This window comes from Taurulus bubalis (genome assembly GCF_910589615.1).
Source record: "Taurulus bubalis genome assembly, chromosome: 3".
Classification (NCBI taxonomy): Eukaryota; Metazoa; Chordata; class Actinopteri; order Perciformes; family Cottidae; genus Taurulus; species Taurulus bubalis.
This window is the reverse complement of record NC_136591.1, coordinates 25981809-26004714: the sequence shown is the minus strand read 5'-3', so window position 1 is coordinate 26004714 and position 22906 is coordinate 25981809. Positions and strand designations below refer to the sequence as shown.

Here is a 22906-nt window from a genome sequence, read left to right as displayed (position 1 = left end):
ACACAAGAATGCAAATAACTGCATTTCCAAGGGCATCATTTACAGGGGACACGTATATCGATGTAATTTTGTAAATATCTTCAAGTTAGCTCACCATAGAAAATGTTATTGTTGAGTTGCCGTTATTTTTTCCACGTTAACATGTAAACAACCTTTCAGTGACAAAATAAATGCATTGTATAGCCTATCAAAGATATTTGAACTCGTATAAAGACATACTATCCAATTACGTTTTTGACAAACTTATACTAAAACTTTTTTTGGACATACTACGCTGTGACTTTTGCTGTGACTAGAGAAAACGCTATAGGAAGTAGACGTAGCAAATAATACACACAATTAAAAATCCTGCTATTAAATCCTCACTTCAGTATTTAAGTATTACGTCTATTAGCATCAACACACTTTAAATACCAAAGGTAAAAGTACTCATGTTGCGGAATGGCCTATTTCAGATTAATGCATATTATATTATTGTATTATAATTATGAATGTGTTCATAGCATTATTGTTGCAGCTTGGGGTAATTGTAATGACTTCATATACTGCTGGGTAGTAAGTAAGTTACTAAACCTATCGCAAAATGTAGTGGTGTAAAAAGTTTAAAAAAGAAATGAAAGTAGAGTATAAAATACTCAATTATTACAAGTACGTCAAAATTGTACTTGGTAATTAAAAGTAAATGTAGTTAGTTCCGTTCCACTATTGTACACACGTGTAATAATACACCACACACCTTGTGATGTGGTACACATGAGTCCAGGAAGAGCACTAAATAGTGAAATGCAGTCAGGCGGTGTTTTTGTCCGTTGTCACCTTTCGCGATACAACAATACAAATACAAAATAAAAGTTGTTTTCTGGTTTTGCCGATTCCCTCCACCATTTTGGAGCACGACTGCTGGGCAACTCAAAAACACACAAACTAATTTGAAATGTTGGGCAAATTGGACTTTTCGACTCCGTATTTACTCAGCGCGACCGCTGACGTTAAAGCCCCGAGCTCTTATTGTGAAGTTACACTCGTTTAGTCAATCGGACTTCCGGTTTATGTAACAGACGCGATTATATGAAAACAAACCCACGAAGGCGCTCCACACCCCGGCGGCATTTACACAAGCGTAAATTGACAGGTAACTTTAGCGTAAATGATGTATTTTCTTCCGCCTGTATTCAATAACTTTACAATTTATAGGGTGATTACCTTATAACGTGTTGCGGTGAAGAATGACAGAGTTGAATCTGAAGTATTACCTGTATTTTTATCGAGTAGTTTTTTTTACACAAAAGTGGGTTGCAATAGCTACATAACTAGTCTCATGACTTGATATAGCAGGTTATGTATGACCTTCATGTAGTCTTATAATGGCCTACGATTCATACGAAGTATTGGTAGGCAAACGTCCTGAGTTTTTTGATATTTTACTCTAAACAGGTACTTTGGATCACCTTCACACCAACCATGCTGAAAGCTGTGGGACAAGCTCTGTTCTCAACTGGACTGCAGAATCCTAAATACACAGCAGACAAGGAAAAGGACAAGGAAAAGGTAGGTTACCTCGTATAAAAGGCCAGTAAACCTTTGGCCTGGTGTTGGTTGTTCTGTTTGTCACGTGACGAGAGAAGTGAGTTTATGTCGAAATATACTTTTACAGTATATCTTTTTTTAATTTTTTTATATATTTTCTATTATGAATGGAATATTATAGGGCTTTAAATGTATTTAAAAAAAGAGACAAACATACTTTTGAGGATGCCACTTTGACACTGAAAACTGAAGCATTCTTCAAAGTTTTCTGTTCTGAAAAGATTAGTCGATTAACAGAAAATGATTTGGTTCTGAATTTCAATTAACCATATCTTAATATTATGAGATCACCACTTATATTATATTAATCAATCAAAACTTTATTTGTACATAATCTTTTATTCGGGTTAATTCAATTCAGGGTGCTTTATGGATGACTGACAAACAGATGATAAGACTGTACAAATAAAGTGTAACGATGAAAAATATGAATATGAATACACCGGTGTGTATATAAAAAAATATAAGGCCCATGTAAACACTGATGTCACCATTTTCGGTAAGAACTACTACAATACAGTATATGACTTTCCTAAATACTGTGGCGTAATGATTTTTGTAAGGGCCATACAAATTCAGTTTGTGATGTGTAAAGAGACCACAGTGGCAATATAGACAACATATCTGATCAGTCCACAGGAAATGATGTCAATGGTTAATTGATCTAATAATCAACGGATTAATTGATAATGAGTGCATGCATGTTTTGCAGGAACAAGACTATGAGATTCGCACCTACCATGCCACTAACTGGGTGAGCACCACTCTGAGTGGGATGCAGTGGGATGCAGCCATGAACACCGGCTTCCGCAGGCTCTTCAACTACATTCAAGGCAACAATCACAACAGTGAGTTTAATCCATTTTGTTTCCTAAAATGCCAAATGGATGTAGTCTATGTAGGGTGAAAAAACAACAACAGATACAGACTGATATAACTTTCTTTTGTGAAGCTGGTAATAGCTTAATTGAATCAAGACTTTTTTAACAAAGTGTTGAAATGTTTTGTATTCATGGTGTTGTAAAATAAATAATTAATGAAATAAAACTTGATTAATCAGACAATGAGTCAAGTTAATAATGTTTCAAAATGAAGTTACGGATAACTTTGGCGTGACGACAAGGGAGTCAATGAATAAGTGCAAGAGTCAATAAAAAAAGTGCACTTTAGTTCTTGCTCAGCAGTTTGCAACAGCACTGCTGCCTTTTGTCTCACTCAGCAGTTTACAGCCGCATTATTTATGAGAATATACAGTAGATTGTTTGTGCCGTTGACTACTGCAGTCTGCAGTGTGTGATGTGTAAACCTGCTGTTTAATCCTCTACACCTGCCACACATTGTAGTTGTATGTTTGCCATCTGCTCAGGTTCCTTTATTTACTGAAGTTTTGATCCACCGGCTGGCAACGGAGGGTTTGTTTAGAAAATGTAATAGCTGTAGCTTTTGTAAGTTGATTACATGTCAGACCATTCATCAACCTTAATTTTTCATTTCTTGCTTATTTCATCTACCCTTTTTTTTCTCTCCATATTTTACACCCGTTTGTGACCATTCTTTTTTTTTCCTCAAAAGCATTATTAAAAATGAATTATTGACTCCCTCAGAGGTGAAAGTGGAGATGACGGCTCCTGTGTCGTGCCGTGTGGACCCTGGAGCCGGCCCCGCGTGTGAATCTCAGTTCACTGTGTCCTTCTATATCCCGGAGGAGCATCAGGAAAATCCACCGGAGCCGAGCGACCCGGAGGTGTTTGTGGAGCACAGGAAGGAGTTCACAGCTTATGTCAGGTAGAGTACATTTATCTATAGAGCCTCTTATATTAATGCTTTTGTTCTTTTTTTTTTTTACTAAATATTTCCAACTGGTTGCACAACAACAAAACGAATTGATAAAGACGACTTAAAATCCCTGATCTGTAGAACTCAATCGTATGCCCTCTTGTTTCTTCTTTCAGGACGTTTGGTGGTTTTTCCAATGAGAATATGAAGCGTGAAGAGCTCCTGAAACTAATGGAGAGCCTGCAGAGAGACGGAGTCCAGTACGTCGACAAGCCGTTCTACGCAGCCGGGTATGACAGTCCCTTCAAACTCACTAACCGCAAGAACGAGGTCTGGGTCCTCAAGAAGGAGCAGGAGTAGCAAATTTAAAGGTTGCCCACTAGAACGGTAAATTATTGAAGAAGAAATGAAATTACATGATCATTTGATAACACTCAGGACACCACTTATCAATGTCTAAAGGGAATCCAAATATGTTCTATTCTAGAAGAAAGAAGGAAAAACATGCTTTTGAAGGTCAGACCAACATTTTTATATATTTTTTTTAATGTCTGGCTGTCTTTTTTGCTTTATTTTTTTGGATGAAAGGTTACTGAATTATACTTTACTGAAAGTCTTGACAAAGAGACCACACACATGATTGCAAGAGCTCTAAGAGGTCATCGACACAAACAAATAAACCTTGATGAAAATATGGACACAGTGGGACAATATTACCAGCAGGTGGAGCCAAGTAGTCAGAAAACGTGTCTGTCATCTGGTGCATCTTGACAAAATCCACAAGTGCCTGCTTTTTAATAAATTACTTGTTGAAAATACACACATTTTCTCATTGTTTTCACCTGAACCATAACATAATAACTTAGTGTGCATGTTAAAGAAATAAAGGGGAGGCTCATGTTTTCAAGTCTGTTTCAAAGAATTGTTTAGCAACCTCAGTCCCCTATTGTGTACAAATACTCTCTAAATTGAGCCTAAACCCTTATGAGGCTTTAACAGCCAGTAAGTGTATACTTTTCTCTATCTTTGTGTTGCTGCAGCTCTGCTAGCTGAGCTCACTTACTTTATCACATTAGGATATCTTTTTGCCATCAGTTTGGACCGGAGGAATGAATACAGCAACGATAACGCTTTCATTTACAAACGTGAACCCACCTTTTCACATTAAACTCAGACGGCAGGTTTTGTCTCTTGTCGGATACTTTTCCTGCCGTGAAGGTGACTCAGCCTGTCAAAATATTGGCGGATGTCAGTTTTATCTGATCTCAGACATCACTGTCACCGCTATCACACTCATTAAGGTGAGCGGCTGAGTCATATCATCACTCGGGTCTCAGCAACAAAAAAACAACAAAAAAACATTCCTCTAATGAATTAATGATTGTGTAGTTATCTGCCTGTGATCTTAAGATGGAATATATAACATTTGTGGTGCTTGGTGAGATAGACAATAACAAAGTGACACAACTGACAAACAGTGCTTTTTTTTACTCTTGAGTTTACATCCTTTTATACGTTAAATCATATTAATCATCGTATTTAGAGAACATGTACGAGCAATTGTGTTTTAATCCTGAAGAAGGGAGACTACTGGTACTTAATGAGGGAATGAAATGAAGAGATAAGGACTGTACTAATGTATGAATCATGGGAGATATAACTTCCCGCTAAATGTTTAAGAATGAAAAATGTATGATCTTATAAATAATAAATATATCTCAGCATCAAATGATTCTGAACATTTATTACCTCCATGTTCATTGTGTAATTATATTTTAGTCGTCTCTATTTTGTGATGGGATTCATTAAAGTTGTTTGAATCCTGAACAGCCAAACGCTTCAGTGTGATTGGTTCATCTGATCTGTAGTAGAGATAGTCCAGGCCGTCCTCTACACTCTGATCTTTGTGACCTTCTCTCGTCGTCAGGTTCATGTCTGCTGAGTCATTCCTTTTATTTCTGGCAGAATTGTTCCCAATATCATGTTCAGAAGCTCAGCAGAAATGACATCTTTTTTTATCCTCTGAACGCAAAGACACTTCGTCTGTTGTTCACCAGTCAGATCGATGTAGTGCTGCAGATAGGAAAGGTAGAATGAGGCTCCCTGCTTTAACAGTATCGTTCCCCTGGTAAAGACTATGTCAGCACATATGTAGAAATACTAATGCCAAAACTTATTTTCTGGTGACAGGGATCAACTGGAAGAAACTGGACTGGCATTCTGTTTACAAGCTGTGTGATTGTTATTTGTATTTTATTTGTTTGTTTCCCCCACATCACATATTGCAAATTAGGTGGACTTAATTGCCAAAACTGTGGGATAGGATATATATTTTATTCATCCCCAAGAGTAAATTTGGTTGTGGCAGCAGCAAGCAGAGTTACAAGACATTTAAGAAAAAAATGCAAACATGCAAAGTATATGAAGTGTGTAAATAAATATAGTATATACAGTGAAAGCGGTGCTAGGGTTATTGATGTTGATTCAATTGACGGAGGATCTGGCCAGGGCTGATTTATTATACAGTCTTATAGCAGTAAGGTGTCATATGTGCTGCTTGCTTTGAATATGTGTTAAATGTATTTATTTGAACTTTATTCCTTCCAGGCTACCATTGGTTTCCACCCATATTAGCGCACTATAAATATTAGCGCTGAAACTAGCAATGACTGAACAGTTGGATCAGTACAGGTGACTATTCTGTTCCTGGACTCAGTCCATACAGTCCTTTTAATTTCATACTAAAACGTGGGTCTTGAATACAAAACGAGTTGCACTATAGTGTGATGGCAGCGAGGAGTTTGTATCGATTTGTGTCTGACAGCCAGATGGACGCAGCGTCAGAACCGGGGACTCTTATGAATAAGAGGTGGAGGGACTTCATTGTAAATACTGAGAGGCGGTCAGTGTTGCCGCGCCCTTGGGAGCGAGCACTCGACATGCCTAGGCGTTGAAAAGGCAGCGAGGTCCTTTGGGGAATGTGCAGAGGTTTCAGTCACAGGCCGCGAACGGGAAGTTGTCCTGCAGTCAGCGAAACGCTCCCTTGTGGGCTGAGCCTGTGATTCAGAGTGTGCTAATAGGACGTCCAGAAAAAGACAAAACTGATTACCACTGGGTGGAAGGGGGGGGGTGAACGTCTGGAGCTTTCCAGATGATGGACGAGTATGGGTGCCATGGCGACGGAGCTAATGAGGCTGCGATTTATGGTGCTGGGGCTGTCAGAGAGCCGTGAAGCGCACACACACGTGCGCACACATGCGCACACACGCACACACACACGCACGCACACACAGAGAAATGACACAGAAACCGGCCCTTTAAATATCACCTTGTTTTTATTACACAGACAGACACAAGAGCGTTACCAGCTCCACTCCCACTACTTTTTCTGTCCTCCAGTCTTTTCACAAGCCCTCTGCAATTGAGACGTTTTCGTGTCATGAGACGAAGCCCGGGCCTCCAGTGCTCAATTGTGGGAGCTTGGACCCACTTTGGTCACAGGTGATTAAACCACAGGGTGTTATGGCCGTTAAGAGGTTATTAAGTCACACGCCTGTCACCTCAGTTTACGACTCTTAGGAGACCACATTTACTCAGCTGTGAGCACCGGCGTGGGGTTTGCATGACTCAGGATTAAGGGCAGTAGAAGGCTTTAGCATAAATCGTGACATTATGGCATTTTGTTACTTAAAGCACCTGTAAATGAAAAAGAAATGGCCTGGTGGGATCAGCATAGTAAATGTGGCCTTAACTCTCCCCTGTGCCTCCATCACCCCGCTGGTTGACTCTGATCATGACACCTTTTACAGCCCTGCTATGAGAAAATAAATAATCTACAAAAAGGTAACCACACCCTTCCAGCAAACACAGGGCTCTAAAAATGTACACTCTTTGAAAATAAGTCAAAATGTTACTTAAAACTCCTTTTTTCTCTATGTATTTACATACAGGATCATATAAAACTGCAAAAGGATAAACTTAGCAGAAAGGTCAACAGCATTATAGAAATCTGTTAAGCCCTAAAAAGCTTCAAGCAGGTTTCAGCAAATTTCATAATGACTGGGCTGTATGCAGGGTGTCACTCAGATGGTGTTCTCTTCCAATTTAACGGCCAGCGGTTCATTTGTCAGCTCTTTGGTACCTAACATGGTCACTAAAAGACCCAGACAGGAGAACAAGTTTTTCTTCTAATGTCATTTCTGTCTTTACATTTATAGATTCAAACTTAACTCCCAAACACGTCATGACATCACTTGTTTATTAAAACAATCTTTAAAACATAGTTTTTAAGTCACAAACAAAGAAAAAGATCTATGCACAATAATGCAAAATCTACAAACTAAAATTCAATTAATAGAGGTTTTATGAGCCTTTTTCATAGAGTAGATTTGCTGATTTGGTTAAGTCTTTTTACGCTCTCCAGTTGTTTACTTCCTGGCCGTCACTAGGTGGCAGCACTGAGCCCTCTGCTCTTCCTACGGACCCTGAACACACCAGCTCTGCAAACTAAACCTCTGACCTAAGAGAAGTAAGCAAAACCTGCCAATAACCGGAGCTGAAGCTGAACTGAGGAGCCGTCTGTTGTACCACCTCCTCGGGTTCTTTTCACAATATTGTGAGCCGTTTGAAGCCAACACTTGCAAACCGCGGTGCTCTCAAACACTTTCCAGAGCCAACGGAAGAGAAGCCGAAGCTGAGAAGATTCACAAGGCGAGCGTCCAGCTCTACATTCCACTCTTTCCAACCGCCTAGCTACGTAGCACCACAGCAGCACAAGTTACAACTTGTGACTTTTCGCTTCCTTCAGTTCACTATCTTATCCTGGTCCTTCAAAGAAACTAAAATATTCCTGCATGTTAATGACATAAAAGTAAAAAAAATAAAAATAGCAAAACAAATGGAAACAAACTAAGAACACCAGGCGTAAAAGCAACACCATTCTTTTAACACAATGGGTGAGTCACCAAACGAAGGACAGATTGAGAATTCATGGGAGTAATGAAAAGGTGCAGCAGATACAGTTATCCACTTCAGACTAAGTTAAGCCTGGTCCATGACGGGGCGACCTCTGACCTCACATCAGCACCTGACATTTAACTGCCTGCGAGGCAACGCCGAGGGGGTAGGGCTCAGGAATGTGTCTCTAGAGGGCCTCCTATTGGCTCCTCTTCCTGCCCCCTACCGGTTTATGACGAGTGAGTTCAGCTCCTTGTATCTAAGGGGCGGTCCTTGCTTTTTAACTTCTGCTCTCATCAGATAAAGTGCCATTGGAGTTATTGAATACAGAGAGCGTCTGAGCAGTGGGTGCTGACAGACGCTCTGTAGTGTCTCCGTACTCGCTCTCAGCCAACTCGCCCTCGCCCTCGCGCTCACAGATCACTGTCATTGGGCTGCTGAGGATTCGGTTGCGTGCGTTGTACTTGCTGCTGGCGGCAGAGGGCGGCGTGCGTGAGCGCCCGTACCTAAACCCGCTCATCGAAAAGGATGGAGAAGTTGGCGAGGACATAGCCAAGGCCTCGTAGCGGCTCCACTCATCCATGGCCCTCATGCCACGGCCGGGGGAGTTACACGGGCTGTGTGGCGCCATCAGCGAGTAGGGTGACGCCTCGGGGGAGTCCAACGAGGACTCCGAGGGTGATCTCTGGGAACGAGGGTCAGTGGAGCGGAGCATCTCAGTGGCCGACATCCTGAAACTGGTCTCGGAGCGGCTGCCCTTCTTCAGGAGAAGGGCCTTGAAGGTGTCGCTGCTGGTGGAGGACTTGCGAAGGTTGCGCTGGATGGAGCCTGACTGGCGGGGCAAGGAGGACACTGCTACTGGGGACCCGCCTGTCGGAGTGACGGGTGGAGACTGAGGGCTGCTCCCAGCCCGGGACTTTTCCTCATCAGATTCCTTGCGACCCAGGACCTTGCGCTTCGACCTAGGGGAAATTGTAGATAACCAGATTAATGACATGCTTGTCATTCTGCAAAGTGAGTCAGTGCAAGCAGGGTTATTGCATTTATACAAAGTTGAATAACTTAAGATGTTGAACAGATGGAAGAGCAAGTTGAAATGCTCGGGATGGGGGCAGTTTTGTCAGGAAATAATCATCAAATCCAATTATTCAAATTGAAATCAGGCTACAGAATATGTGGATTCCATATAAATGACCAGGAAGCAGCCTTTGTTCAATCCAGCCTTGTGAATGTTTCAGCGCTGGAGTAGCTAAAAAAGAATTGCACTTCAAATACGTGGCCTCGCGCCTCAGTATTTGTCCCAAATGTGCCATATGTCAGCACTGCTCCCAGCAGTCATGCGTCACAGTACGAATCTTAAAAGTGGAAAAAAAATAACGAGCATTGAGTAGCGTGGATGCTAAAAACATTTAGTGAGGGCAAGGAGAACAGTTACATTTAAGCTAAAGAAATCCAAAGAGTTTTTACAAGAAAAGCTGCAGACGCTGCAACTCTGCAGGAAAGCTCAGAAGCGGCACAATGAAATTAATCAAAAACATAAACTGGGAAAAATGTCCAAAGCAGTTTTAATCACACAAGGACGATTCAGCCTTCCCTCAACAGGGGGTATCAGAGTGGTTGACTGCACCACTCAGCCTGCACTGTCAATAACTCCTGCACCAAAGCATAGCAATAAAGCTGCAACTGGCAGAATATGGAGGATTAGGTCTAGCAAGGAAAACAGCTGTATTAATCTGTGGTCCATGGGGTTGCACTGTGGGATTACTGTTGCTAATCCAAAGGTAGCATCACCGCGATGGCAGAAACAAGGCTTGCTAATTAAAAGGGAAGGGGCTACTTGCCACTTCGCACCGCTCTAGAAAGGATGCTCCCACCCACGGCACGAGGAAGGAAGAGAAGTGGAGACAGAGATGATTAAAGGCAGAAAAATACAGATTATGTGATAATGGGAGGAATTTGATGCAAAACGTAAAGGGAGCAGTGAAGGACGCAGTGAAACAAAATCCTTAATCCTCAGATTAAATCTACAGAAAACAATTATTCCATACAGGACAAATAACCTGGGGAGAATATACTTGTGAAGGTTGAATGAGAGGGAGAACTAGAGAGTGTAATCGGTCTGTGAGAGAATCTGAGTCTGCGTTATTGTTGTAGGAAGACTGCAAAATATGTCTGTGCCCTAAATTCCACCTACATCTAGCGTCGTTCCCTGTGAGCTTCCTCGCCACAGTCACCCATCAGCATTACGTAAGACTTTTCTCACACACATTTACACATGCATACACTCACACACCTGAACTCAGTCAACCAAGACGGCTCCATACTGAACTCACGGTTTGTTAAATTCACAAATATACGCTAGAGAGGCGGTGCTACCAGTCTCTGTAGAGGTAAACAAGGCTGCAATTTAAGACACATCTCAGAGTGCTCTATCGATTTCTCTGTTTGTATTACATTTGGTTTGGAGCTTCTCCCTTCGGACAGGTTGTATTTTATGCTGCAGATGCAAGGGCATTTTCATCATTCTCTGTTTGAGATACGGTGGAGAAGATAAGAAATGTGGTGAAATAATAGAGTTGAAAACAAAGGTATTGGACAGGTGATAAGGGGAGAGGAAATGTGTCAGAGAGGTGAAGAAGGAACAGTTAGAGAGAGGAAAGTCACCATCGTGTCACAATCTCTTGACGTTTCAAAACAATGTATCCAAATTTCTCAAATTTATTTTAATGAGAGATATGATGTTAAAAGTCTTTTTTGGTAAATAAACTCTCAATGTGTTCAAGTAATAATGTACATTAGAGTTAATTCTTTCAGTTGTCGAATCCTCTCATTTCAACAGCACCGCCAGGAGTCCGTCATCACTTCCCCCGTATCAACAATAAAATGATTCTATATGTTGTATACTAAGGAGATGCAATGGAGGAGGAGAGCAGTAAAGAAAGTGGTCGACAAACAGTTCCACTGTGAGGTTTAAGCACACGTGCTTACACAATCCTGTCGTCCAATTAAACTGCACAATAAATCGCACTTGCACACGTGATGTGTGCACCATAAATACATCAACAATCTGTCGCCGGCAGAAATAAAATCCCGTGAAATTAAATCCTGCGATGCTCAAGAGAACTCCAACTGCCGCTGCACGTGACCGTGAAACACAAACTGGTGGGCTGCATGCGAAATTTATGTGTCCTGCCTTTGAAGCACGGGAGCACGGGTATGCAATATGTATATCAGTGTGTACAAGAATGAGAGAGATAGAAACAGAGAGAGGGAGAAAGACAAATCTCTCTGGTGGCCTCTAACCTAGATTAGGACCCGAGGGTGTTGAGTAGTTAAATAATGGATAAGGCACCCGCCTTTTTTCTCCTGCTGAGAATGAGCAACGCTAAAGTGACTTCACTAACACAGATGCCTTGATAAACATGTGACTACTGACTCATTTTTGCTTCTTGAATCAGACTCATCACTGATAAGGAGTAGAAGAAAAAAAACACTCTGGGCTGGAAGACTCCAGAGACCAGCTATGTGACAGATGTGTATGCTTGCAGATGGGACAGCGCCGGGTAAAGTTATGACTGAGAGCTGGAGGGCAGAGGGAGAGGAAGAGGAGGGGTGTGGAGATGGAAAAAGAGAAATCATGGGCTGAAGGAGCTTGGACTTCAGGGTGATACATTGTGGTTTACGAGGGGGTGAGAAAGAGGGAATGAGATGTTGACAGAGAAGGAGGGGGGGACTGGAGGGGGAGAGGAAGACGAACAGCAAAGCGAATGCTTGAGATAAAATAAATTAGCTTAGTGGAATAAATTATCTTAAATGAGTTGAAGTGGGTTAGGAGTAAAAAAGTTGGAGTAGAGGAAGAAGTGACAAGATGCGTGAAATGGAGGAATGCATCATGGTACCTGTGAATGGCGGCAAAAAGGTCATCAGTGGTTCGGGGCCGCGTGGGAGTCGGGGTGACCATGTTCTCCCGGGAGGCCCCGTTGGCTGACAGGGCCGGAGACGATTCGGCCGTACTGGAGTAGAACACCTCACCTGAGACAAACAAACAAACAAACACACACACACACAGTTACAGGAGAGTAAACACACATGCTTCAGGTTTACTCAGTGAAACACACACTCATAAATTCCCCATCTAGTCGCATTAACCTGGCTGTCTATGAAACCTGAAGTGGTACGGAGGAGGTGCTGGACTGTCTTCTTACATTCTCTTTCGGTCTCTAGATATCCTGTCTTTTCTTCTCCTCTTGTTCAGCTTCTCTCCTCCTCCTCCAACCTCCGTGCTCACATCTGCGCTTCGACTGCCTGAGCTGCTGCAGGCAGTCTCACTTTACGCTCTCCCCATCCTCCCTTCCATCCCCTTCCCAGATCTGCTCCCCTCCCCTCTGATACGATAGAGCCCCTCCCCCCTTTGCTCCAACCACAAAAAGCAGCCCCCTCTGGACACTTGCCCCCTCCCTTACCCCAGAGAGAAGAAATGATAGACAGGGAGCAGGACAGAAGGAGAGAGGGGCTGAGCAGGACAGATTGAGGATGAAAGATTAACAGAAAAGAAGAGGAAAGGGCAAAAAATAGATATTTGGAAATATGGATGTATGGTGGCGGGTGGAGAGGAGTCGAGTAGACAGTGGAGGCTGAGGTGGAGGGGGGGGCAGAGGAAGAAAAAAAAGCAATGCGGGAGAAATGAAGGGCAATAGCCACGAGAGGTATCTGCATATGAAAATGTAGAAGAGAGAGGAAGAGAGGATGAATTTGGGAGGCTGCAGCAGTGCTGTCCCAGTGATAAGCCGTCTCTCCTGCGCTATTTTCACAGTTTTCAAATCTTTAAAAGCTTGTGGTTTCAAGTTTGGATCTGTTGCTTTGGAAGGCAAAATGTATTTCACAGCTGCCCGAGGAGCTGGCCGCACAGCTGGCAGGCAGCAGCATCACCACAAGCCATATAGGATTATGATAATGAGCTTAACTAAGAAGTAAAGATAAGTAAAATATCAACTGACACCATTTAAAATGTGTGCTCTCTCTACACAAACATTATATATGTCTAACTTTGATTTGGTGATAACAAAACATGATAAATGTATTTAAGTCAGACTCACCAGTGTCGTCCTCCTTGGAGCTGATGGATCCAGTCGTGCTACTTGTTCCATCTCCATCATCCTCTTCCTCTTGTTGAGCCTCTCCATTGGTATATAGTTCATGGTCAAGACATGACTGGCTGTCAGAAGCAGACATGTAGGACTCGTTCTGGGTTACTGTTGATGTTTCACTGCATTCTGAGAGAAGCTCAGAGCTCTCTGATGTTTCCTCTTCCTCCTGTTGCTCACTTTTAATCTCTTTCTTTTCTTTCTGTATTTGTCTTTGCGGTGCATCTACTTGGTCTTCTATTTGTGACAGGTTGGATGTATCCTCATGCTGAGATGGAACCTTTTCATTGATTGGTTGGGGGCTAAATTGTGGGAGAAAAGAGATGTGCGGTTTCTTGGAGACCACTGGGGGCTTCTGTTTGACCGGAGAGCTTCGGGGGCTCTGTGGGGGACTGGACAATGATTCCCGTCCTTCAACTTTTTGTCTTCCGTTTAGGATAAAGTAACTTTGATCCTCCGCTTTTCCATTCATGATGGCACTATCTGGTGCGTCATCTGTGATACTGTAGTCTAAAGACAACTCTTCCAAGAGCCTTGACACAGGTGATGGTGAGGAGTTGCGTGAATCTTCTTCTGGGGAGCAGTTTGACAGATGTATCACAGCAGGTTGCTCCAACGAGTGAGACTTCTCCACGGTCTGGGGCTTTAGAAGCTGAGCTTTGGTGTGGTCTGATTTGCCGTTAATCTCCTTCTCTGGCCGTTTAACAGAGCGCAGCAGCACACTCTGCAGAGCAAACGGGGTGATCAGGGGTTTAGGTGACTTTGTAGGGCTGTTGGAAGGAGCTGGTTTTGGAGAATCTTTCACTGCCTTCACAAAAGATGGGGAGGAGGAAGGTGGGACAAAAGCAGGCAGTGGAGGAGGTGGAGGGGGACCCATGGAGGGGACAGGAGGGGGAGGGGGAGGGGGAGGACTGAAGCTCCCATTGAAAGATGAACTGGGGTGGATTAGCATTTCAGGGGATGGAGGAGGAGGGAATTCTGGGGAGGTGGAGCAAGCAGGAGGCCCGCTCAGAGCTTGACTCTGAGGGGTGGATAGTAACGGGGGAGCTGGCGGTTGAGTGCCGACACTAGAACATGGCGGTAGAGGGGGTGGGAAGGGTGGAGGTGGGCTGAGAGGGGTGTTGGGAGCTGAGGAGGAGAGGGACAAGGGTGGAGGTGGTGGAGGAGGAGGTCCGGAGCTTTTAAGTGAGTCCGACGTGTTGGAGGAAAGGGAGGTGGAAGAGGAGGACATGGATACAGAGGAGAGGAGAGATGACTTTCTCTCGGGCACTTTGGGCTTTGGCCGGCTGCCTGAGGGAGACATGGACCTGACAAACGAGGGCACTGGGGTTCCAGCTGTGGGGGTGTTGGACTGGCTGGAGTAGCCGCTAGATGGGGAGGTCAGCCGGTGCACCCTGTCCGGTGAGGAGGTGGCCATTTTGGGCTTCACTGCCACACCTCCCTCCTGGCCTGGAGCACCAGGGGCCTGGCTGTTGTGGAGATTCTCACCTCCATTCTGTAATTCTCCTGTGTGAGCCCCAGCCGACATGTTCTCTGTGGCATGGGCCGGAGGGGTCTGCACCCTCTGATCCCCATGGTTACGTGGGTAGTCCATGTAGTAACCCCAGGAATCAGCGTATTCTGAGCGCAAGCTGCTCGTGTCACTGTGAGCCGGCGTCACATGGCATAACGAGTACACGTTAGACACACCTCCACAGTTGGCGTTAGCTCCTAGTGATGCTGCAGAGCTGCCTGCACTGATGCTACTCTGACTGCGTGGCCGTAACACCCAAGGGTCATCGTAGTCGCTACTCGGGCTGTGAGAGGGCGAAGAAGGTGAGGCCCCTTTTCCTTTCCCTCCTTTCAGCCCCATCTGTAGGCTCTGCTGCAAGCTGGCAATGAGAGTCTCGTTGAGCAGGGCTCCGTTTGGCTCTTTAGCCCCGCTGATGGCGCTAACGCCTCCAAGAGGCTTTTTCACCGAAGTCTTGCGTCTAAGAGAGTCTGTACGAGCTGGTGGCAGAGGAGGCTTCTTGGACTTGCGGAGGGAGATGCTGCGGGACAGCGATCGATCACTGTACAAGCTCCCAGAGTCTTCCTGATCGGCCATCTCGCGGCACTCGTACATGCTGTGTCTGGTGGCCCGTCCCGGTGCTGCACCATGCCCACTGCCATGGCTGCGAGAGCGCAGGCCTGAGTCCAGGTGCATGGAAGTGTAGTATCCATCATTGTCTTGGGAATAGAGGGAGCTGGAGTCAGTAGTGGTCCTGGAAGAGCGATCCAGGCTGCTATACAACTGGCTTATAGGATTGGAGCAGCTGGAGGTCAGAGTACGATGGGGAACCACCATGTTTTCTGGCGTGTCGTAGATCCACTGCTCCTCTGGCAGACAGGATGGAGGTGTGGGGGCCAAGGTGCTGTGGCTGTGTATACTGCTGTCAGAGTGCCCTGACTCACTAGCAGGTTTTGCAACCTCCAGACCGCCATTCTTTGGTGTATGAGTGGGGGTAGAAGTGGCCAGAGCTGGGCAGGTGAAGCTGTGGGTAATGGCTGTTGGACTGGAGAACCTGGGGTCAGTGTTGGTGGAGGAGGCGACACTGAGCGGTCGAGCTGTGGGGTAAGCTGAGGCTTGGAAGTGGAGGTGCTGACCGGAGGTGTTGAAGGTAATGACCTCAGAGGAGTTAGACAGGGTGGCATTGGGGATGAACGAGGTGGAATAGGCAGCATGCGGGGAGACTACACATGCTGGACCACCGCCCCAATCACTGGCCTGTGTCCCCCTCAACTCCTGAGACTTGGGCCGGGGCAGGGTGCCTGTCCTTGGGGCATTTCTCATGTGCACCACTGTATCATCAACTTGAAGCTTGCCAATCTGCCTCGAAGGTGTAGTTTGCTCCTCTGACTTGATGGGGGTGCTGCTATAGATGGGGTCAGCACTGAGGGACACCCTGGCTCCCTGTCGGGGCAGACTGTGAAAACGGGAGGGATCTCTATTAAACTGAGGCAGCATCAAGATCCCAGAGCTGTCACTACTCGAGATGGATATACTTCCTGTTGAGGAGGAAGCAGAAATGCCGGCCATTTGAGCAGCGATTCCCTGTCCTCTTTGAGCCCGGATTCGTCTCATGGATGGGGGCACAACCTTTATTACTTCCGTCTGGCAGCCAGAGTCTCTGGTCTCTGAACGTCGGAGCATTGAGTTGACGCTCCCAACTCTACCCAAGGTGGAGTACTGTCCCGGGATGAACATGGAGTGCGGTCGGAGCTCTCCACCGTGTCCCTTTGCTGCCGAGGAAGAAATAAAAAATAAGATAAACATGTGATTGATCGCAATACCTTGTTTTCTTTTTTTGCATCACTGCCCTTCTCTTTCCTCTCTATAACTTCTGCAACAACAAGGCTTTCTGGTCTTCTGGACTGGACTGTTAGATAAACTGTGGTCACATGGAAGTTAATTAATTTGATTAGCTGTACCCGTCTCATGCGCTAATAACTTCTGGTCTTTTTCATTAAGGAGGAAAGGGAGGACAGAGAGACTCCCTCCTATGCTTCCCCTCCTATTACGGCTCTGGCTCAGTCCGATAGAAAAGCAAATAATACCCTGGGGTCCAGGACAGGCAGCTGACCAGGTAAGGCAGCCAACACACACATACATACATGGACACACACATACAGTGTTGACATGGTCATGCACTGTCATACAGGACAGAACATACATAATATGCAGATAGATATAGAGACAATGACACACAGAAATGCAGCTATCACAAAGACACACACACACACTGCACATACCGGCTTGTACACAAACAATTTGAAGAACGAGTTGTAAAACGAGAGACGATCTCTCGTGTGTCTCCCATCTGTGTTGCCTCTCCTGTTGATGCTCGTATCTCAGAACATATACTCACTTCCTTTCTTCTCTCGCTCCCTCTCTCTCTCTAAACCACACATCCACTCTCTTCCTCCTTTGCTAAAAGCTGGAGTGACAGCTTGGCTGCTGTTGCTGCTGCTGCGATAGATTAAGCTGCAGGTCTACTTCGCAGGCAGCGCTTGTGCAAGGAAAGGGAGGGATGAAGCAGTGGGACAATTACCCTGGCCCAGTAATCATGACATTCAGAGGCTGTCGTCAGCTGGTCACTAACCAGACTTTAAAGCTCCTTTCCCATCAGCCATGCTGATCTTATCACACAGAAAAATTACATTCTCCTTAAACACTGCGGCTGTCCCACAGCTCAGAGACGTGTAAATAAACATCAGCCATGCGGTGCCGTCAGCAGAGCAGTGTCAGCTTAAAAAGCTTAGTGTTCGCTTAACACCCAGCTCAGCTCAGATGGGGACCACTGAAACTTTATGTTAGTTATGTATCCCTTATCTGTTTGGAGGGGTTGAGAATCATGTTCTGAAAATGACATGGGTGGTTGGGCCTTTTTAGGTGTTTATGATCAGGGGCCTATTGTCTCATTATCAGTAAATGTTGGTGAGTAAGACACACATGCTAGGAGGTTATTATTAAGGGCCCAGGATTAAGGCACATGCACAGAAGTAACACACACAATTCACAGAAAAATTAAAAGTTTAAGGTGAAAGATTACGGCACAATTCGTAATTAAGAAAGATGATTTTCCAACAGTTAAAGTCTAAAATAAGATTATACGAGTGTAAACATTTCGAGAGGAAAAAGTGTGAAAATTAAAACCACTACTGAAAAGGGATTTAATAACTTCCTGGCTGTGGATACAGTTAAACAGGGTGAAAGAGAGCAAATGAGGACACTTGGTATGAAGAACTGAAACAGGGAACGACAAAACATCTGCAGGGCCTCGATCCAACACTGTGGACTTGCATGCGTCATTTTCTCCCTCTCAATATGACTTACTAAGACCATTACTGATGGGGGGGAGTTCATTCTCCACTCAATGTATATGGTTATTGGATGAAAGCATAAATCTATAGAGAGTATATGGTTATTTGAAGAAATGAAAGGTGCTTGACAAGCTCGATGCTTGTCCAGAGTGTTGGTACAGGTCTGTGGACAGTAGAGGGCAACATATTGCCCCACAGTGATCCATACCTAGCTCATGGTTGAAGTTGTCAGGCAGCCCTGATATAGTCTTTCTGCGTTTGACCTTCTTGGGCCGGCGGGACACGGTGTCAGTGTTAATGAGGGAGCGCCGGATGCTCGCCTGTCGGTCAAACACTGCCCCTGGTGGCCGGGAGGGCGAGAGCAAGGCAGGCAAACACACAGGCAAACAGCAGTCGGTTAGTTGGAAGTCAACAACGTGCAGAAGGGAACATGCAACATCAACAGGGTAGAAATAGTGAAGGGTCAGTTCAACTTCCAGTGGTATCTGGGCATACAGATTGTTCTGTTTTAATTGCCCAGGTTTTAAGATATCTGTCTTTTACATTTTCCGGGTCCACCCCAATACAATGTAGATGAATGGAAACCGGTCTCTAAGGCTCACAGCATTGAAAACCCCATTAAACAGTTTTCATAGGGACTAAAAGTGGTTCTACTAAAAGCTATAGCTCTACTGCCAACTGAGACCAATCCCAACATCACTAGTGGGGAAGTAATTTTTGTGCTAGTATTTTTTATTTTTTTTTAACATAAACAAGACGTAACAAGTTGACACCGTTTCAAATTTGTCAAACCTATACTTTGGCCTTTCTGTAGAGTAATTTATTGCTTATTTATTGGCTAATATATACACTGCCACAGACATATCTGCATAAAGCTTAAATTGGTTCCAAAAACTGTTGACAGTGAGGTCTGTATAGGTATCTTTCTATAATTATTACACGTTGCTGTTGATTCCTTTATGTAACTCTTATCACAATGCTGTGAGCGTCACCAATACAATTAGATTCTACTCCATTTATTTGGGTGGAGGAAGATATTTCAGGGGCAAATATCTTAACTTGGGAAAATATACAACCAAAAGTATCTGTCTTGCACTATACCACGAGAGAAGTGACCCGACCCTTTAACTTTATGATCCATCAGCCAAAGAGCCTAAACATTGACACACTTTACCTGCTATTACTCTCCAAGCATAATCATTCAAACAATAACTGAAGCGCTGTTCAAAGATTAATTTGGCTGATGGTTTGTGTTAATTTACAACCCTTCTAATAAGTCACTGAGGTATACACATACATGTAAGATTTGTGAGATAGGAGGTAGAATGCATGCTCTTATCGTTACACACATGCAGATATGAGGTGAAGCACGCGCGCACACACACACACACACACACACACACACACACACACACACACACACACACACACACACACACACACACACACACACACACACACACACACACACACCTCTCAATATCCTTCTCACTCTCTGTCCAGCTTCCCTGAAGGAAGAGTATTATTTTGCTAGGAACTGCTCTTCTTCCTGCTATTTGGCTAGCTGGTGACAGCCTGCAAGCGTTAGGGAAATAGAAACTCATATGAGGGCAGATGGTGTCGATCACGTTGGCCCTCAAAGTGACAGAGAGATCCCAGATCTCTCTCTTGTGTCTGCATGTGTGTGTGTTTCCTCTCCCTTTCTCAGTAATGTAGAGTGACAGTAGCTGAAGTCAACATTAAGCACTCATTAGTGTCTGAAGTACGGCGGGAGTTATATTGACATTGACAACAGCAAAATTCAGATGTTAATACTGAACTGCCATCTTGTCTCTGAGCTGTTGGTCATCTGTCATACAAAAATATCTATCTGAGTTTATGTCTTATGAGAGCAACACCACACACGTTACAGTGCAATATATTAATCATCAGAACTGGCAGAATGAGACGTTATGTCTATTTTTATGTGTGTGGAAGATAGCGCTGAAAAATGTCACATGCTAACAGGGGGATTGCATCGACACGTTTTGCTGTGTTCATCTGCCAAACGCCCCGCGATCTGACATGAAGTCAGCGAAAAGCCTTGACCCTCATATAAGCTGTCAAACGATTTTCACACACAAGCGCTCGCTCGCTCACACACCCATGAAGGAAGGTGAAGGTCAATCTGCAAGAAGCATGGTGAGAGAGGAAACTATACACAGAAGGTACAGGAGGAGAGGCAGACACCCATGAATCCATGACTGACACATGTAGCTTTTCCTCAGTGGCTGACTGAATTCAGTAATTGATTAGTCTATATCCACTCAGCCACAGAGGGTTTATAAAAGGAGCAGTCTGACATTTCCTTTTTTTCCCTGAGAATTATATGAGAATATCAATACAATTACAAGGTATGACATGTCAATATGGCAGTTTTGAGATAGTTAAAAGGCATTTTTTATTAGTCATCTAGCACCACCACCAGGTCAAGATTTGAATTTGTCCACAACTAATGACATTCCCATCATCCCCAGCTGGACTTTGGTGGAGGCTAGTTGTGCCCTCCTGTTTATGGGGTTTGTACTATGCTAGGCTGAGCATGACATGGAGCCATCTCTGCATTAAATTCAAAGACATGAAATAAATATTATCTTCTCATATAACTCTCAGGAAAAACAGCAATCAAGCTAAAATGACGGAAGAAGAGAAACAAAACAAAATGCGTAAATGTTAGTGAGAGGTTGACGTTACAGAAAAGACACCAGGAATGAATGAGGCCAGATCAAACTCAAAGTAGTTGGATCTTTCAATATGTAACTAGAGGACCAGGAGATTTATTTTCCACTACCAACACTGATGGGGATTGGTCAGTACTCGGTAGTGAGAGATGGACACAAGGGGCAGATGATTGTGGTTGCCAAGAGGTCATACCTGTGACGTTGATGGGAACTATGTCAGTGGGCACGGCACGGGCCGCCAGCCTCATCTGCTCCTCTGGGGTGGGGAGGGATGCACCCTTGTTCCATTGGACCCGTCCGTCAACCTCATACAACTCCCCTCCTTCGCCCCCTCCCTGCGGGGTCTGGGGCCTCATGGAGAGCTGCGATTTGTTGTCCTCCGCTGACGAAGCCATGGACTAGATGAGAAAGAGGAAGAGTCGGTTAACACAATGTAAAAAATTAAGTGGAGTGGGGGAGGAAGAGGGAGAGAGGGGAGAGTGGAAAGACAGCAAAAACAGGGAGAAAATAAAGGTAGAAGAGAGGAGAGATTACACATACAAGGAATGAAAAAGTTAATAAAAGTGCTAAGTAATTGAGACGAGATGAGGGGAGGAAGAGAGTGACAGAGGTGAGATTGATGAAACATGATGTGGGGTAATGAAAGGTAATGGAAACAAAGATTCTGTCATTTTGAATCAGAAAATGAGAGTTAGAATATAGTATCATAGAACAGAATATAACGTAATTCTGCCACACTGCAACTGACTGTAGAAACCTTATTGACACACACAAACAGACTTATTACATATTACATTGCTGTGACCTTTAGAGGCCCGTGGTGCTGTAAACACATTTCGCGATCAATCAAACCCAAACGAACACACTCACACAAACATGTATCAGAGGACACCAATGGCGTAATAAAAATGGCAGGATAAAAGCAAGTGAGGGGAGGGGTAACAGCGGGGAAAAGGAGGGAGAATCACTCAAACTGTAACAATCCTGAATCAGTCCTGAAGTAGAACTTACTGCTGTGAAGCAACAGACAACGTTTTACTGCAGCATCCAGGCTTGCAATTGACTACATTTCTGTTAGTCAACAGAAAACCAGCTATTTTCAATTTGCTGTCAATGTCAATTGGAAATATTTTGAAAAACATTGTATTGAATCATCATAGTGAACAGAAATAATCCCAAATTGTTCTTGTTATAGATCAATTCCAGGGCACCAACCAAAAAGTGCCTGGTTGACACTGCATCAGGTTGAGCTTCGCCACCGTGGGAAAAATATCCTCTTGTGATTTTGTTTAGTCAGAGATTGAAAATTGCTGGAATAAAGTTGTTCAGAATCTCCAAAATACATCCAGCAATAATCCTATATGTCCATTACTTTTTATCCGGACACCCTCCAGCACAACACTGGCTAGAAAAGACGGCTATTAGTGCTTTTATACAAACCATGCATGGATGGATAGAGGAGGGGAGGCAACAGAGGGGCAGTATAGGGGAGGATGTAAAGGACCTCTGCAATAGTTTGGTAGAAGGCACGGCTTGTTATTTTTTGCAGCGTGGCTCAACCTGAAGCCACGTTTCTCCTTTTGAAGTTGCTGTCAGGCAAAGTTAGGCTCACTGGCCTCAGGACAACAGGAAGTGTGGGGACGAGACAAACAGTGGAAAGTAGAAAGACAGATACAGAGAGATGGGAGTCGACAGTTTAGAGAGACAACAGTGTGTCATGTGGGTCGAGGGTCAGGGAAGGAATGAAATAGGCGGTCAACATCAAGGGGCTCTGGGGGACAAAGGAGACCCTGGTAATAAGAGTGAAAGACCCTCTGACCCTCTCAGGATGAGGGGAGGAGAGGAGGCATAAGTGGCTGTCAAACCATTTACACTTCACTT

The 22906-nt window shown here is 44.3% G+C and overlaps 2 protein-coding genes across 2 annotated transcripts in view; one reads left to right on the top strand and one right to left on the bottom strand.

The window, feature by feature from the left end:
• Positions 1-1059: 1059 nt before the first annotated feature.
• Positions 1060-5138, top strand: hebp2 (heme binding protein 2). The gene is made up of 5 exons (XM_079216268.1): positions 1060-1132; positions 1435-1548; positions 2300-2435; positions 3192-3372; positions 3540-5138. Exons 2-5 carry the CDS (start codon positions 1462-1464, stop codon positions 3721-3723), a joined length of 588 nt encoding a protein of 195 aa, XP_079072394.1. The 5' UTR covers positions 1060-1132; positions 1435-1461; the 3' UTR covers positions 3724-5138.
• Positions 5139-6692: 1554 nt separating this feature from the next.
• Positions 6693-22906, bottom strand: part of nhsl1b (NHS-like 1b) — a gene marked incomplete at its 5' end in the record, with an annotated part of 98026 nt that continues 81812 nt past the window's right edge. The window contains 5 exons of the mRNA XM_079215630.1: positions 6693-9281; positions 12219-12351; positions 13416-16724; positions 18514-18645; positions 21219-21423. Coding sequence (XP_079071756.1) covers positions 8600-9281; positions 12219-12351; positions 13416-16724; positions 18514-18645; positions 21219-21423 — 4461 coding nt within the window. The 3' untranslated portion in view covers positions 6693-8599. The remainder of the gene's footprint in view (positions 9282-12218; positions 12352-13415; positions 16725-18513; positions 18646-21218; positions 21424-22906) is intronic.

Excerpts from the sequence above, each read along its gene's own strand:
- hebp2 (XM_079216268.1), top strand. The coding sequence starts at position 1,462 with ATGCTGAAAGCTGTGGGACAAGCTCTGTTCTCAACTGGACTGCAGAAT. Across the intron at positions 1,549-2,299 it reads AGGAAAAGGACAAGGAAAAG|GAACAAGACTATGAGATTCG; the intron begins GTAGGTTACCTC and ends CATGTTTTGCAG. Across the intron at positions 3,373-3,539 it reads GAGTTCACAGCTTATGTCAG|GACGTTTGGTGGTTTTTCCA; the intron begins GTAGAGTACATT and ends TTCTTCTTTCAG.